Here is an 18,475-nt window from a genome sequence, read left to right on the forward strand (position 1 = left end):
TCTGGCCCCACCCCGTGGTCCCTCCTCGACCCTACAGCGAATGAGCTGACTTCCCGAGAGGGGCGTGCTCCCGTCGGGCCCCGCCCTCACAGGGCAGCGAATGAACTTGCGCGCCGCGAGGGTGCCGGGTGCTGCGGCGCCTGAAAAGGGATCGGTGCGCGGGTGGGGAGCGCTCCCCAGGTTCGGTGTTGGTTGGGCCGGTACCAGAGGGTGCCGCTGCGGGAGGAACTCAGGAGCCCGGTCGAGGCTGCCCCGGAAATGCTTTCTGCCGGCACAAACATGGCTGCGGCCCTGCGAGCGGCAGGAGCCTTGCTCCGCGATGGGAGTAAGTGGGGCTGTCGCGGCTGCAGTCGAGGCTGAGGTCCCTGCGTCCCCGGGGGCAGTGGGCGGTTCGCAGCGGGGCGCTCCGGCCTGCTGGCTCCTGAGCTGCGAGGGGCGTTGCGGAGGGACCCAGGATGGACACTGAGGCCGCCGGGTGGGGCCCGCGCAAGGGGCGCGCCGCCGAGTCTCACGGGCCCGCTGGGTGGACGTGAGCTGTGGCTGACTTACCCAGAGCCTTAGTTACTGTCATCTGTACTAACGATTGTTTTGGGGTTTGCGGGAAGGAAGTTACATTAAGGGCCTGTCACTTGAAAGACGGTAAAGCAGGCATCACCATTATCACTACCATGGACATCTGCTCAGCAATTCCCTCCCAGGTGTTTATTAATCTTCGCAATATAGAACTTTATTTCTACTTTTGAACTCGGAGGTACTCTACCATGAGCTACATCCCAGCCCTTTTTATATTTGAATTTTGAGATAGGGTCTGGCCAAGTTGCTTAACTTCTTATCTTCCTGCCTTAGCTTCCTGAATCACTGTGCTTGGCTTCTACTGTTTATTATATAAAACGATGCATATTTTTATGTGCACCTTTTGAAATAATCCCAATCTCCTATGTGATAGAAAATGGTTATATTATATATTTAAGTCTTGTGTACTTTGCATTCTACCCTCTTCTGCTCTACCCCAAGCATCCAAAATATTAAAAATAATTTGCTTTTGAAGAACCAGTGATACTCATGAACTTAAGTCACAGATACATTTTTGAATGCTTTTTCTATTGGGTTTTCCCTGGAGTTGTGGAGCTTTATTTTCTTTTATCATCTTTTTTTCTTCTGTATACCCCTTTTTGAGAACGTTTATTGTTTATAGCTGGTCCACAGGTAGACCAGTTGTCCCTGTAAAGGCAGTGGGCAGGGCAAAGTTACCTCGTCCTAATTTGTAAGTGGGCAAGTCTTATTACTGAGTACTCTTAATCTCTTTGCCTAACCACATGCAGTGGTCAGGTCTTGTTTTGGGGATGAGGCATAGTTTTTTCCCCCTCTAATCATCACAACAGCTCGTAAGTCAGCCTTATCACCATTTCACAGATGGGAAAAGTGAGACTTGCAATGCTTCAATGAATTGCCCAAGTGCAGCTTGTTGATCCTATGTGGGATTTCCCAGATCTTTCTGGCTCCAGAACACATACTTTGTATTTAGCAGTCTCAGCTCATCCTTTGAATGATTACTTTTAACTCTTTTTGCAAGACAAATTCTAATTGTTTGGTAGAAGGCACTTCATTTTTCTAGAACCTTTAAGCTCTCTAGGGAGGAAGGTACTTCATTTTTTTAGAACCTTTAAGCTCTCTAGGGGAGGAGAGTGTCTTAGAGATGCCCTGAAGAGATAGGTGTATTAACCCTAAGTCCTGAGTAGAAAGCATCTCTTATTAGCAGCATCACTGTCCTCTCTACAAATTTGGTCAGCCATGGAGAAAAGAATTTTGTAAACAAGGGCATGGAATAGTTAACTCAAAAAGCCACCAGTTCCCAAACTGTACTAGGAAATCCTAATGTACTAGATGGAGAATCTAGTCTTATCCCAACTTCCTTCCTTTTCCTTTTTTTTAGGTTTGCAAGAAGAAATTTTATTTATGACCAGTGGTCAATTTTTGGAATACCAAAGTTCTGTTCTCATACCCCATGTAATCTGATGGAATCTTATTTATATATGAAATTAAGAACTTGGTGAAATCTTACTATGTAGTTTAGAATTAAACTTTTCTAAACTAAGGAGATGTGTGTTGCTTTGAGTCTTCATGTGAATGGAACTGAACTTTTTTTTTCTCCCCCCATTATTAGCGATTGAACTCAGTGGTGTTGCTGTACCCCTGAACTTTATCCACAGACCTTTATATTTTGAGACAGGGTCTCATCAAATTGCTGAGGCTGGTCTAATACTTGCAATCCTGCTGCCTTGGTTTCCCCGTTATCTGGGATTATGGTTGTGCACCAGTGGACCTGGCAGGAATTGAACTTCTTTATATCAGTTTGTACTTTCACTTTGACTTAGTTAGGATTACTCAGCACAAACCCATGTCATTGGCTCTGTTGGGAGTATGCACAATCTAGATAGTTGGAAATCTAAGTGGCTTACTTATATAATTTTCCTATATTTTGTACACATGCTGGGTGATTTAAGAGAACTCAGAGCAGATGTAGTTTCTATTCTCTAGAAACTTACAAATGAAACTAATGATAGCACCAACCACGTGGTGGACACTGTGGAGTGCTTCACTTGTCTTATCTGCTTTATTCCTCATAAGAGTTCCAATAGCAAAATGTCATATTATAGCTGGGAAGTGAAGGCTCAGAAAGATCATAACTTGGCCCTGGGTTACTGCTTATAAGTGACAGAACTTAATTCAGAGTCGGACCTGGCAGGTCCACAGCCTGAATTACTCATCAGTGTACTTCTGCCTCTTAGGACGACAGCAGGAGGCTGATCTCAAGCTGATTCCTCCTGTTCAAGTACTAACCAGGCCTGAACCTGCTTAGCTTCCAAGATGAGACAAGACAAGATGAGACAAGACATTCAGGGTGACTTGGCCACAGACTCAAGCTGATTTCTAACCTACTGGCCTGAGAGTGGGGAAGGAGGTCCTGTGTACTGCATGGGAAACAGTAGTACTGTCCCACGTTGCCCTCTTCAATACCTATTTGGCTTCAATTTAATTTCACTGTATGTCTGAGGATCAACACTCTCTTGCTACAACTGAGCATGGCATGTGGACTCTTCAATTCATGTGCCTTCTCCAGGCCTACCTTTAACTCTTGTGAGGCTCTGGTCAAAAGTATATATGGACGCATATATAGCACATGTGGGATAGTAAGCTAATAAAATGGGATGTGTTTTGTCCTCTGACATAGACCTTGGTCTCAATTACAAGGGTACACTCTTGACTTGAACTCTCATGAGCTGCTGCAGAAATGTGGAGGCCTTGGGAAAGTCGACCTTCAGGCTTTCCTGCTTCTCTTCTTGCCGCCTGCCACCCCTTGGCCACGCTTCAGTTCCAGGATTGTTTATACTGATGGCACAGTCTGCACTCAGGAGGATGGATGGGCAGACCTGCGGATGGGATGGGGCTTTCAGAACAGAGAATTATCGATTCCTAAGTCCTGGGATTTGGGTCTGGTGTGTGGGGTGTGGACTCTGGGGCAGGCTTGTCTCCTTGGCCATGTCAATTGCATACTCCATGGGTGGGTGGGGTGCAGTGAGAGGATGGCCAGAGCTGGCCTGTAAAGCAGAGGCCCCTGACCCTTGCCAGGGCTCAAGGGCATTACTGGGGTTCACAGCACTGGTGCTTTACTGGTGCTTGGAGGCAGAAATGAGATCTGCAGTTCACTGGACACTGGCCCAATTTTCACTCCCTAAATCAGTAACCCTTCATCTTTCTGTGGATCCCTCACCTTTCCCCTGACCACCACCCTCAGTAACATTTAGAATGTACAGGGGTTCTTATGAGGGATCATATCAAAACTGCAGCCAAGGCAGGGAGAGGTGGTATGTGGCTTCCAAATTGCCTCCCTGCAGGCTCTCATAAGCCATTCTAGGGCAGGGATCTCCACCCATCCCCTTGGAGAGGCCTTAAGTGCTTCTACCCGCCTGCAGAGAAATACTGGGAATATCACCTCTGCCATCACATCTCTTTAAATTTTAAAGCCAGGAATTATACCCTGAGGACCTCTTCAAAAGAAATTACTTTCCAGCTAGATTTCATGCTAGCACTTTAATTTTGTCACAGTGGTGCATGGCAGCTCGAGGGCCCGTCAGCCATGGAGGTGTCAGTTGGGTACAGCGGCAGCGGCAGGCCCCACAGAGAAGGCCCAACAGACTAAGAGTACAAAACCTCAAGCTCAACTGGAAAAGAGGTATGAGTCTAATTTTAGGTACAAATAAGAATTTGTCTTTATTGTTGCACACACCAGTGGTTACAAGATACCTAGGAGGAGAGGTACTGGGAAAACCCAGGGTATCGGAAGGGCTATGTTATTTTCTTGGCTTCCTCTAAATAGCTGTTAAACTACAAATTTTAATGCCCCCTAGCCCTCAGTAGGGCTTTTGTTGAAAAGAGAACACATGAAACTAGCCTGCACATCATGTAAGAATTTGGTCTTGGAATATGTCACACAAATTATGTGTATGCTGGAAATGTATTTATGAACTTAACATAATTATGCCTGAAACATGTCCTATACAGGATAAAGAGAAACTAACTTATCAAGAACTCCTATAGAGCGGTAGGGTTGTGGTTCAGTGATAGAGCTCTTGCCTAGCATGCATAAGGCACTGGGTTCCATCCTCAGCACCACATAAATGTAAAATAAAGATATTGTGTCCACCTAAAAACTTAAAAATAAATAAATATTTTTTAAAAAGAACTCTATAGAAGACTGTACCATAATTAGAACATAATTATAAATGACATACTTTGATTTTTAACTTATTAAATAAATCAAGTATATGTTTCCTTCCTCACCTCTTTTATTTGCTGGTGGAAGGCAGCAGGTATGTTGCAGAGTGTCCTCTTTGATAGCAGAAGCCACAACTGTCCTCAGGTCCTCCTCTGAAGGGCAGCTAGAGCAGACTTTATAAAGGGAAGTTGTTTAGATCTAAGGGTACCAAGGAATGGTAAGCTTTTACACCAGGCAGAGTGAAAGGAAGAAAGTAGCTGTGACCTGTGTAACTCATTGACCTTTCTAAAGACCTCATGTCAGTGTAGGAAAGCAGCCCTGAAAATGGAATATTCCAATTTTATCTTTGCTCTTTTTCATGGTGATCAGAGGTTCATTGATAGAATGCTAAGTAAACTGAAGTTTTTTAGGGATAGGACATATGGGTGGCAAACCATCTCCTCTCAACTCAGTCTTCCTAAAAGATGGAGTTAGTGAGGAGGATGAGAAGTACAGATGTCATTTTTGGTTGACAGTGAGCCAAGCAGGGCACTGGTCCTCCTGCCTTCGGCAGCGCCTCTTCCCACCTTATCCCTAAGTTCCTAGGGGTTGGAATAGGTATTGGTTTAAGGTGAAAAACTGATTCAATGTGGGATCCTGGAAGGAAAGTTATTTCATCACTATATTATTCTAGTGGCAAAAGCCAATAACATAAATAGCCTTAATTTAAATTATTCAAATTAAATAAAAATCTAAAATAAGCCCTAGATTCTATTAAGTTACTTTATATCTTATTTATAGAAAAGCAATAAAAATACAAATGGGAAAAATAAAAGATAAAAAATATCACTGATAATCTTACCATCTAACATTTTATCTCTGTATCTATTTGTATTCACTCGATATATACTTACTGAAATGTCATAATGCTGTACATTCTATTTTATAATTTATTATTATATCATCATATAATTATAAATATTCTTCTGTATTATTTTAGTAGCTTAGGAATATTTTATTAAATCATAATTCATCCAGTTTCACATTATAGTCATAGGTTATTTCTGGTTTTTCCGTATTTGAGTTGAAACAATACATGCCTTTGTGTATTATTCTGATGGCAGACCTTTTGAAGGCATTGTGCTGTTTAACGCTTGGAGTGAACTAAATTAGAATACTTGTTTTAGTCAGCTTTTTTGCTGCTGCTAAGAGACCTGACCAGAACAATTTTAGAGGAGGAAAAGTTTATTTGGGGGCTCACAGTTTTAGAGGTCTCAGTCAATATGTTTAAACAGAGGTTCCATTCATTCCTTTGGGCTTGATGTGAGGCAGAACATCATGGCAAAAGAAAGTGGTGGAGGGAAGTGGCTCATGTGATGATCAGGAAGCAGAGAAAGAGACTGCACTTGCTAAATACAAAATATATATCCTGAAGGCACGCCCCCATTGACCCACCTCCTCCTAGCCACACCCTACCTGCCTTCAGCTACCACTCAATTCACTGATTGGGTTAAGGCTCTCATAAACCAATCATTTCTCCTCCAAACCTTGCATGGTCTCACATATGAGCTTTTGGAGGACACCTCACATTCAAACCATAACCATACTAGATAATGCTATTTTAGATTAGGGGTTGGCAGACTTGTTCTGTAAAGGTTTAGGTAATAAATTTTTTTAGGCATGCAGGCCATATCATCTCTTCACTGCTCTGCACCTCTGCTGTTGCAATGTGAGAACAAAAATAATATATGAACACATGATTGGAACTGTGTTATAGTAAAATTTCTATTTCCCAAAACAGGCAGTGTATATGTGTGTGTGTGTGCAGATTTGGTGCAGATCTTGTAAAACTACAGGCTGTTCTCTAGGTGGCCGAGATCCACAGGTCAGTTACATCTTGAAGGTTTAATTTAGGATTTGGAATTTGTTTCCTTTCCTTAATGCTGATTATATATAGTAGGATAAAATTATTATTTTCTTTATTAATTGATGAGATTAAGTTCCTAGTATGTCCATTTAGTAGTTCAAAAGAAAACCCTTATATTTTGAGAGTCCCAGAATATAAGAATGGCAAAACATTTAAACCTTTCAAATATGTTTTGCTGCATACAGTTTTATGTTTAAACAGAGGGAACTTGACCAGTCAGACCTTGGTCTCAGGTGTGCTCTGTCTGGAGGGGAGAAGAGACGGAGACCCTTGACTAAAGCTTTGCACTTCACTTTCTGGAATAGAGCAGAGTCCGACTAAGGCTTACTAATACGCCATTCATCATGCACAACACAGTTTTGAATTAAGTGCATGTGTATTTGGGCATTTTCAAATCATGTGCATCTCTTTCATGTGTAAGATCAACATGGGTCTGCAAAATCATGAGCAGGGCAGAGTGACATCCGCTTTTAAGCCACTCTTGTTCTGAGCTCAGGTGTTATAGATGAAAAACACAGTTCTAAATCCCGTTTGCGCATTGATAACCTCTGTGGCTTAGGTAAGTCTTTTAGCCTGGGGTTTCTTAACCAGTAATCTTTTAACTGGCAGCAATCCATGGGAAAATGCACTTAATTTATTGTGAGTCACAGATTTTGAGGGTGAAAGACAGGATCCCAGGAGAAGACTGGTGGTCTAAGTATAAAGATTAAAGGCATATTAGTCTCACAAAATGATGCTTCTGGAAGTTTGAGGTAGCAAGAAAAGAAAACCATACCACAGTTAATTTAGTAATAGGACTTCTATATGGAAAAGTTCTATAATAATGACATCTTTAATGAACCAAGTGTCATCACTTGGTTCAGTCAAAAGAGGGTTAAGCTCTTTTTTCTAAGATAGTGGTTATAAATGTGATTGGGGACATTTTATCCCTCTGAGGACAAATTTGGCATTGTCTGGAGACATTTTTGGTTGTCATACTGGGGTAGGGTATGTACTGTTGCCATCTACTAGGTAGAGGGCAGGGAGTTACAAAACATGCTACATTGCATAGGACAGTCCACCACAGCAAAGGATTATCTGGCCCAAAATGTCAAGAGTGTAGAGATTGAGAAACCCTGGTCCAAGACAATTATATAAAAAGTGATCTTAGTTAATTTTTATAATGGGTTCTAAATTAGAAAATCCCCGACTTCCTTGTAATGCTGCATCTCCCCTTTCCCTGTTAATTGGTTCTTACTCTAAAGTCTGAGCTGAGAATTCAGATTTCCATCTCATTCACCTACAGTGTGTTTGATCAAGAAAGTAGTTTCCACCTGTATAAATTTGACACATGCTGCTCCCTAATGTTATTGCCAAATGTTGTTAAAGTTGTTTAAAACTGCTGTTAAGATGTAATTGTAATATCATTACTTTCAGAACACATTAAGAACAGTCTTCCAAAAGAGAACCATCTCAGCAGGGTTGGTTTACTGCTGTGGGAGCCAGAGGTGGCCCCATGTTAGGTTTAGGAAGTGGGCCCCTCACCATTTATAATAATGGCACTTAGATAAACTTCTGCTGGCTATTTCTCAGCTGCTTTATCAGGAATAAATGGAGGATACAGCCATACAATAGGATATTATTCAGCAATAAACAGCAGTGAAGTACTGATTCTTTCCTGCAACATGGATTAACCTTGGACATTTTATGCTAAGGGAAAGAAATCAGAAACAGTTGTATTTCCATTTCTATGAGATGTTCTGAACAGGTGAATCCATAGATATATTTGAATTTTAAAAAGAAAAGGGAAACAAACGGAACACTCCTGTTCCTTATTTTCTTCATTGCCATCACATGGCTCTTCGTTCATGGGGGCATGCAAGGCCCCCAATTCTCCTGGTCCAGCTCAGACCCTGACCTTCTAGTTCTGGGTCTCTCTAGTCATGGTCTTTGGTGGTTCCCAGAGCACATGGAGACAGACAGTTAGCCCTGAGCTTTACCTTGCCCCTGGCAGGGATTAGGAGTAGAGAACTCCCAGTTGGACTGACTTCAGGCCGCGTAGGCTCCAACGCTGTGTGGGATTTAGAAGTCTAATTTTTTTTTTTTTTTCTGTATAGTACTTCTGGTTTTTTTTGGTTTTTTTTTTTTCCAATTTTCCTGAAGCTACTTGACTTAAAACATTTGTTAACAACTTTTACTTTATTTTTGCTTCTTCCTACTTATGCAATGCTTGATTCTTTAGCTTTGGACTAACTTAAATGTTAGTGACATTTTTTTCCAGGAATTCTCTAAGCAGTGGATTTTCAGGGAAGGTAAGCATAGAGTGAGAAATGTAGTTTATCATAGCAGGGGTCATGGAAGAAAGAGTAAAGGCAGGCAGTGGAAAAGGAAGCAGAGTAGCAAAAAGTAATTGAAGTCAGGACTCATTTTATAATTCACAAAAGTGAGCAGATAAATGAGTGAGAGATGGTCTTATGCTGTACTTTGGAGGTTTAAAGTTACATGGGAATCCTTCTCTGTATCAGATTTATTATGTTCCAGATCATGCTAAGTAACTCAGTACTTGAGCACTGAATTCTCAAAACAACTTTTGACTTCTATTTAGCACATGTGAAAACCTGAAATTTGGGGAGGTTGAGAACTGTATGTCTATAAAGGCTCTGACATGTACAGATTCTTCAACCTCAGGACAATGCTATATTTCTACTTTGACTCTAAGTCCCTAAAGAATCAGATCTTTGTTTAGGGTTGACAGGTTAAAAGGGAAACATTTGAGCCCGGTTAAGAGCAATGGATGGAGCTAAGAGACGCAGGTCAGAGTCTGAGCTGGGAAAATGGAGAAGTGGAGGCCTGTTGTGTCCCCAAATAGGCAACCATGGGGTAGCAGCAAAAAGGTCTGTAGATTTTCCATTTGGATCCAGTTGAGAGTTTGTTAGCTGAATCAAGTATGTCCTAGAGGAAAATAAAATGTGTGACAAATGAATTGTTGCATTTTATTTTATATAGGAAGCCAAAAACCGGAATATTAATGCTGAACATGGGAGGCCCCGAAACTCTTGGAGACGTTCATGAATTCCTTCTGAGGCTCTTCTTGGACCGAGACCTCATGACACTTCCTATTCAAAAGTAAGATATGTATAAACCCCTGCACTTTAAAAAACATATGCAATGCATTTGGCTTTACATGTACCTCAGCTCTGGAGTTTGAAAAAATTGAAGAGTTTCAATACATATCTAGTAGTGGTTAGAACAGCAGCATTCCGTCTTTAGGAACTCAGAAGATGTGATACAGAAAGAACTAATAGGGTGGAAGCTAGTTAGTGAGCATTCTGCTTGAGCCCTCTCCTCCCCAGAGCCCTGGAAATTGCAGTTGTCTTGACACAATGGAAGTACCTTTAAAGATTTTTAAAGATATATTTGTACTTGGCACGTAACGGCTGATTAACACTCAGAGAAGCAATGATGATTATTCTTTTGTATTTGAATATGGATTACTGCTATTCTCCTTCTCTCTTTCATTCTTCCTTTCCTATGTCCTTCTTTCCTTTTAAAATAGGTTTTGCAGTGAAACATTTATACATAAATATGATTTAAAAATGTAAATAGTATAAATATATTGATGGTACAAAGTAAGTGTCCCTTTTCCTTGAACTCCAGCCTCCCAGTTTCCTGCCCAGAGGTAAACATCCAGAAATAGTCAATGCATAGCTGAGTGTGTGTGTGTGTGTGTGTGTGTGTGTATCTGTAAATATCTCCCCCCAACTTTGTTACACAAATGTGAATGTACTTATGAACATTATTTGTCACTTTTCTATTTTTTAAAAAACTTAGCACTGTATTTTGTTTTATATCATAATATATAGATCTAGCTCATTTTTTAAAATGACTGTTTAAAATTAACATAATGCTAGGCTTGTGCTTCACTCATAGACAATTAAGTTGTTTACAGTGTTGCAATGTACATATTTTTTGCACACATCATTGATCATATTTATAAGTACATATCTATAAATTAACATTCATTTTGTTAAATTAAGAGCAATATATACTTCCTATATTTTATATACTAATTCTTGTTAGGTACAAAATCAATATATAAGATAGTAGCTAGTAAGGATCCAGGGCTCTCTGCGTGGATGTCAGGAGTCCTGAATCTTCCAGGTGTGCTGCTAGAACAACTAGTAGAGAACGGAGGTGATTATTCCTTAGAGAACATCTAGCTTCAGCTCTCTGTTCTCTGTCCAAAGAACTAGCTGTTGTCAGTGACCTCAAGCTTTTATTTATAAAGGCTTGACCTTGTTAGGTTTGTCTTAAATTTTTGCTTATCTTTATTGAGTAGAAAATATTTCTCAGGTTGCTAAGGTGGAATAAAATCCACTTACCTACATGTTAAATGGTTTAGTAAGCTGGCACCATTCATCGCCAAACGCCGAACCCCCAAAATTCAAGAACAGTATCGCAGGATTGGAGGTGGATCCCCCATCAAGATGTGGACTTCCAAGCAAGGAGAAGGCATGGTGAAACTGCTGGATGAGTTGTCCCCTAACACAGGTACACTGTTTCTTCATTAACATAATGCTAGGCTTGTTATTTCAAAGTAGTTATGAAATTTAAAATAGTACTGGATGCAGTGCTGATGTGTGTATATATGATCACTTAACTGAGTTCTCAAGTCATTACCCTTGCACTTTAGAGCCTTTCCATTACTTTCTATGTTACAAAGGAAAAAGCGGAAAATTTGTACCATGAGTTTCAAAAGGAGGTTCAAGGTGTTACATAGCTAGATTATAAGGCAGAAGCAACATGAATAAAAAATGCATGTATCATTGTATTGGAAAGAAGTCCTTCAGAAATGGATTGAGCTGCTGCTGTGGCCCTTTCTTTCTGTTTGGATAGATAATTAGATCAACATCGAGAGCAGAATTAGCACCTTCCACTGAAGCCATGAGACACTAAGCAGCATTCAGTGACTGCTTTCAGCTCTCAGCAGCAGCACCATTGGCAGATATCAAAGTGGCACATTGGACATGGAACTAAAAAGAGGATTGTACACATCTGGTGACTGCCCTTTGAGAACTTTTAAGCAGAACAATCGTGTACAGAATGAGACACCAAATGCACAAATGAACTACAAGTGCCATGTTGAATCGCATCCAAGACTCACTCAATGCAGGATACACCATTATTTCTGTACAATACTGAGAAACACAAAATACTGGCAATTAATTTTAAGACATCATCTATTGTAGATGTGGACCAATAAGAGACGTGTTAATATTGCAAAAAAAAATGTTCGTATTAGGACACAGGAAATACATTCATTGTAGATACATTTTAGGGTTTCAGGACTCAGGACAGGAGTGTGACACTGTGGAGACTCTCAAGGCAAATTAGCCCCCATTAGGCAGGACCAAAAGGAGTATTCCCCTCTCTGAGGAGAAATCATTGAGCATCAACTTGAATTGCTCTCAGAATCCACCATTTCCCATTGTACGAAGGGACAAAGGTTTCTAGTCCCTTAGCAGATCATTTCACTTGGAAAATTGTTCAATCGTGCTTCTGAATATTAGGTTGCGTCCTGCCTGCCGCTGTGGCTCAAGGGCATTTCTTATACAGTTCAGCCACAGATGCCACAGTGCATCTTTTTAAATGTTAGTGGAAGAAAACTTGGCTGCTCTCCATTTACTCCTATTTGGTAGAGAACAAACTCTCTCATTATTAACACTTTTTTTTTTTTTTTTTTTGGAGAGAGAGAGAGAGAGAACTTTAATATTTATTTTTTAGTTTTCGGAGGACACAGCATCTTTGTTTATATGTGGTGCTGAGGATCGAACCTGGGCCGCACGCATGCCAGGCAAGCGTGCTACCGCTTGAGCCACATCCCCAGCCCCTCATTATTAACACTTTATCATCATAAAAGGTTTAGTGTGAATCAGGTTTGCAGCTTATTTAGTAGAAAAAAGAGGCAGAAAGGTGCCATTTTTTTTGTTTACATGTTACTATGGTACCCATCAACATCAAGACCCCTAATAGAGATGTCAGACTAGAGAAAGGAAACCAGATGGAAGAGCATCCTTCCCACCTCTCCTTCCACTTTGGTTTCTGTGATTTGTCCAAACCCATCAAGCCACCTTTTGCCTCAGTCTCACTGGTTGGCTGGGCAGAGTTCCCACAGAATGACCTGGATTGAACCAATGTTCCACTCAGTATCAAATGTCTGATCATTTTAATGTGTGTCTATGTTATGCAAAGACAGGAAGTTACAAGCTTGTAAATTCTGGGATTAATCGTTCTCTGCTTTGGTAGGCATCAAAGGATAATAATGTCCACTTCATGCTTACATAATCAAAATGTGAAAGTGGTTTTGAAAAAACAGGGATTAAGTGTTCTATCTTTTAGAGTCTTACTTTAAAAAGTTCACTACTCTTTATTGGAAGTGTGGGCCTAAGTTTCAGGTATTTATGGAGCCTGAGTCAGCTGGCTTGTCCCATTACACTCACTCCTAATGTGGCAGGAAACTGTCTTTCCTCTTTTGCTCATTCCATTCATTTCCCCACTTACACAGCCACTCTTTCATCCATGAATTCCCACATCCATCCAACAACCAGCCACCAGGTGTGCGTAAGCACTGGCCACGGGTCACACACAATGCTGAGCAACAGAGGAGCAAGTGAGCTATGTGTTACCTTCATGGAGCTAACTTTCCTGGTGGTTTTCACAGAGGCAGAAGGTTACTTCTCTTGGGAATGCTTTAGATTTCTCTGAATCTTGGAAGCTCATCTAGGGTCCTGGTCCTGGGTGTGTGTTGGTATTGGTGACCATTTTGGCAAATCACTATTCTCTGTGGCCACCGGTTGGCAAGCCACTTAAACCATGATGGATGACCACACCTATCATGTTAGTGGGCCTGCTTTGGGGTATGGCAGTGGTGTTGAACATAGGCCAAGACCACCCATTCATTCATTCCACAGCAGCCTATTGAATGCTACGCATTGTTTAGTGCTGCTATTCCGAATTGAAAACCGTGGTTTCTATTTATAAGAAGCTTCCAGTTCAGTGAGACCTTGCTGCTTCAGGCAGTCTTCTTATGAAGCAGAGAGAAAATCTTTTGGAGACTTATTGTAGAGATGGTACACAAAATGTGTACGGGCTGATCAGCACAGAGTATGAATGTAGGATAAATGAAATAGTGTGTAGGCTTCAAAGCTTGGTGGGGGAGTTTTGCAGTGAAGACCAAGAAAATCACTACGGGGCTCTGTGGCTCTCCAGATTGTCCAGAAGTAGGCTCCCTGTCCTGTTACTTGCACTTCAATGAGTGCACACTAAGCCGAACCCAGTGCCTTTTAGAGGAACCAACAGTCAGTTCCGTCCCTTCTGTTCCTCTTTCACGTTTCTCAAGTTTTCTTTCTCTAGTGTCCCCCAAAGTTTATGTATTGGAAATAATCCCAGAATTCATATGTCAATGACATTTGGAGTTGGGCTCTTAAGGTTAGATGAGATCAGGAGGGTGGGACACCTATGATGGCAATAGTGGCTTTATAAGAAGAAGAGGAGAGAGCTGGGGTTGTGGCTCAGTGGTAGAGCACTTGCCTCACATGTGTGAGGCACTGATTCCATCCTCGGCTCCACATGAAAATAAATAAATAAGCCGGGCGGACTGGAACATGCCTGTAATCCCAGGGTTTGGGAGGCTGAGGCAGGAGGATCGTGAGTTCAATGCAGCTTCAGCAAAAGCGAGGCGCTAAGCAACTCAGTGAGACCCTGTCTCTAAATTAAATTCAGAATAGGGCTGCGGATGTAGCTCAGTGGTCAGAGTGCCCCTGAGTTCAATCCCTGGTACCCAAAAATAAATAAATAAATAAAAGGGATTGTGTCCATGTACAACTAAAAAATTTAAAAAAGAAGACAGATCTGCGCTAGCATGCTTGTTCTGTCTTGCCATGCAGTACCCTCTGCCATGTCACTATGCTGCAAGAGGGTCCTTGCCCAATGCTGGTGCCTTGCTCTTGGGCTTTCCAGCCTCCAGAACTGTGCCAAATGAACTCCTAGTCTATAAAAATTACTCAGTCTGTGGTATTTAGTTGTGACAACAGAAAATGACTAAGACATCCTCCCTTCTTTTCTACACAATTATAAAGTTGACCTTTGAACTATGTCTTTTTGTTTATTTCTACTAAGAAATCTTGAAGCAAGAAAACATGATTGTAAACAGATAAAAATCTTTCACACTGTCCTTTTTTAGGGACATGGTTGTTGCTTGGTGGCCAGAATGGAAATTTTTGAGATTTGCACTGGTTTTGCATAGAATTGAATAATTACCCGATATAGTGAGTTATAGCAAGGGATATGGTTTCACATAATTACAGGGCAGTATAATCATGTAGAACATAGATGACACAGGTGAGAAGTATATTCATAGGATGAAAAGTCTAAGTCTAAAATATGTTTTTAAAAATTATAGTTTGCTTATGTGGGCAGCGACTGCTTTTAATGAAGCTGAGAACACAGTGGGTAGGGGGTTGGGATCTGGGTCAGGTGGCCCTGCTGCTTCCTCCTGGTGTGTGACTTCAGGCAGTTTGCTTACCTCACTAAGCCCCCTTTCTGAAAGGGAGATAGCAGAATCCACTTCTTGGGTCATTGTGAAAATTAAATGAGATAATCCTAAAAGACATTTGCATGGTATGTGGCCAAAATTCACTAAATGTGAGTTTTTATTTCTCACCATTGGCCCAGAGTTTACCATCTGATGCAAATTAAAAAGCATCATGCTACATGTTTCAGACCCTTCTTCTAAAGGATCATGTCCCACAGGGGAACTATTGTACATCCTAAATTAATGAAGTTTTACTGTTTAAAAATCCCATTTTTCTTTCTTCTCATAGTTCCCTCCAAAGTATGTCCATTTTGAGGCAGACTAGGCCAGGCCAGTGAGTTGTGTGCTTGGCCATCACTCTGGCCAGGTGTGGTGCCCACCAAATGTGGTGCTGGTTAATGTCTGAGAGGCTCCTTCCCCTCCCTGTGTCCTGCCAGGGATAGCCAACTGTAAGACATTCATTATGACAGCAGGGACCCTCATGAACATTGCTTGTTGGCTCTTCAGGCTAGGCCAAGTCAGGGTGCATGGCCACTTTTTCTAAATATGTGTTTGTAGACCTTTAGAAAATATTATCTGTTCTTTCCAGAGTATTTTACTCTGTCTCATTTAAAAACATGGTCACCACCCTGACTTTATCTGCAAGAACAGTCTCTCAACCCTCTTAGTCTGCACTATTTGGGAAACTCCCAGACCCCAGGCATTTAGACTGCACTTTTCAAACACTGGACAGGTGAAAAGTCAATGTGAGAAACTGGTTGACCTGCAGCATCTGGGGAGCTCACTCTGTCAATCTGCTAATTGTATTGTCTCCAAGTAGATTAGAAAGCTGTTTCCTCTGGCTTGCTAAACCTCAGCACTGAGAGCCAAGGGTTGCCTAGAAATGAACTTGAAGGTTTTGTGATGTTTGATAATTTTAAAAATGAAGCACATAATTGTCCAACAGTTGGTCCTTTGAAATTTGCTTATAGGGTCGTGTCCCCTGGGGTGTTTTAACTACAATTCATCTATTTTATACAAGAGAACATAAAATTTGTGGCCTAGAAGGAACTGACAGTTGAAAATGATTCCGTTTATATCCTTCCTTCCTCTTTTTTTTGCAGTCTCTAGCACAAGAATACTGAATCAGACCATTCTTACACACAAACACACACACACACACACACACACACACACACACACACATGACCATTGACATCTTGTTTCTGCCCTTGGTAACATGTTCCATTATTTCATAGTTCCCTGGGTCAAGTTATGAAGGATATTGCCCATGTGTACATCCATGTATGTATAGGATACATTCTTTATCTTTTCTTTCACTTTCAACCTAATTGTTTCTAGTGGAAATTTTGTGTCATGTTCTTCATTGCAGTCCCTGCAAATACTTTGAAAAATAACATAATCTGGGTTCTAACATAATCTGAGTTCTGTTATTCCTTGACGTTTGTATAGTGTATGCTCAATATCATTTTTGAGTGTTAGTTTTGTATAATCTCATGAAAGGCAATGCAGCGAGACCAGGTGACTTTAGGAAGCTTTCAGTTTTATGATTTTATGAATGCCTGAATATTTATGTAATATGACTGCCTTTGGAATGCAGGAGGATAAAGAAGATAGAAAGGGGAATTGGTGAAACCACAGAGGAAGAAGGAACACAGATGCAGACTCAGGCCATTTTAGGGCCACAAACAATTACTGTACATCTCACTTGATGCCTCTAACTTAAGCATTGTTTATGTATGTTATCAATGAACTTTTAATATGACTCTCAGTGCTTTTGCATTTGTTTAATAAAGTTGGTGACCTGGGGCTCAGGGAAGTGGGTAATGGGAACAGATGGGATGTAGAAGGAGATGGGCTTTGGAATGGGGGACTCGGGTTACAATTCCAGCTCTACTGCCCACCAGGTATGGTTTTGGACAGGTCAGTGAACTTTCAGCATCTCTGTTTCCCTATCTAATAAATGGAGTTTAAGTGTGTGTGTGTTGGGGGGTGGGGGGAGCAGAGTGTCTCCTCCAGTGTCTAGTGTGCAAGAGTTGACACTTTAAGAACAAGAACAAGTGCTAGTTTTTCCTCCCTTTTCTTGAATCTCTCTTTTCTGAGCCAACAATTAGGAACAGAAGTATGAATTTTAAAAACCATCATACTAAGTAAAGGTGTATGGGTAGGCGGTTGATCTTAGAGAATAGTGACCGAAAGTCTGTGTACCAGCTGAAGAATAATTAAGATCCCAGGAATATTCTAAACTTGCCCACATTATCAGCATCATAGGACATTACATTCACTGTTCTTTGTTCTGGGCACTACATTGTGTTTGGTGACTCTAAAGAATCTATATAAAGATTAATACTTTCTCCTTTCCACTTGTGCTTCCTAATAGCTCCTCACAAATACTATATTGGATTCCGGTACGTCCATCCTTTAACAGAAGAAGCAATTGACGAGATGGAGAGAGATGGACTGGAAAGGGCCATTGCTTTCACACAGTATCCACAGTACAGCTGCTCTACCACTGGTAAGGGTGGCTTTTTAAAATTTATTTATTCTAATTTGTTATGTATAACAGCAGAATGCATTTCAGTTCATATTACACATATAGAGCACAGTTTTTCATGTCTCTGGTTGTACACAAAGAATAGTCACACCATTTGTGTCTTCATACATGTACTTCAGGTAATGATGACTGTCTCATTCCAAGGGGTGTTTTTTTGACAATGGGCAGGTGGATAAGACCCTGGCAAAGTTAACCAGGGAGTCTGAGTGCCGTAAAAAGGATAAATCACTTAGATTTGAATGGCAAATCCAGCCTGTCTCCTTTAAACATGAGAGTTCAGGTCAGTCCATTTGAAATCTCATGGTTCATCTGCTCCTTGAATTATTGGCTGGTCAGCTGAGAATTACAAATGGTGGGTGGAAGGCGGTGGCTGTGTGTGTTCACTGCCTTAATACAGTTAGATAACGAATCAGTAATGAACCTTAAGCCACTCTCTAGGTTTACATCACATTCTTTTTTTTTTTTTCCAAATATGTTTTTGGCGGTACTGGGGATTGAACCTGGGGGCTCTACCCTTAGTCCTTTTTTATTTTGAGACAGGGTCTTGCTAAATGGCCCAAGCTGGCTTTGAACTTGTGGTCCTCATCCCTTAGCCTCCTGAGTAGCCCCTGTGCCTGGCACACATATAGCCTTGTATTTATGGCTACCCTGATATTAATTAGCAGA

At 41.1% G+C, this 18,475-nt stretch overlaps 1 protein-coding gene across 3 annotated transcripts in view; it reads left to right on the forward strand.

Moving 5' to 3' along the window:
* Nucleotides 1-137: 137 nt before the first annotated feature.
* Fech (ferrochelatase) overlaps nt 138-18,475 on the forward strand; it is a 32,762-nt gene continuing 14,424 nt past the window's right edge. The window contains exons 1-5 of one of the 3 annotated variants that reach the window (XM_027948976.2): nt 138-325; nt 4,089-4,234; nt 9,669-9,788; nt 11,065-11,213; nt 17,636-17,770. In XM_027948976.2, coding sequence (XP_027804777.1) covers nt 320-325; nt 4,089-4,234; nt 9,669-9,788; nt 11,065-11,213; nt 17,636-17,770 — 556 coding nt within the window. In that variant the 5' untranslated portion in view covers nt 138-319. The remainder of the gene's footprint in view (nt 326-4,088; nt 4,235-9,668; nt 9,789-11,064; nt 11,214-17,635; nt 17,771-18,475) is intronic. The other 2 variants (XM_027948975.2, XM_027948977.3) reach the window with 2 other exon arrangements.

Source organism: Marmota flaviventris, chromosome 16, assembly GCF_047511675.1.
Source record: "Marmota flaviventris isolate mMarFla1 chromosome 16, mMarFla1.hap1, whole genome shotgun sequence".
Classification (NCBI taxonomy): Eukaryota; Metazoa; Chordata; class Mammalia; order Rodentia; family Sciuridae; genus Marmota; species Marmota flaviventris.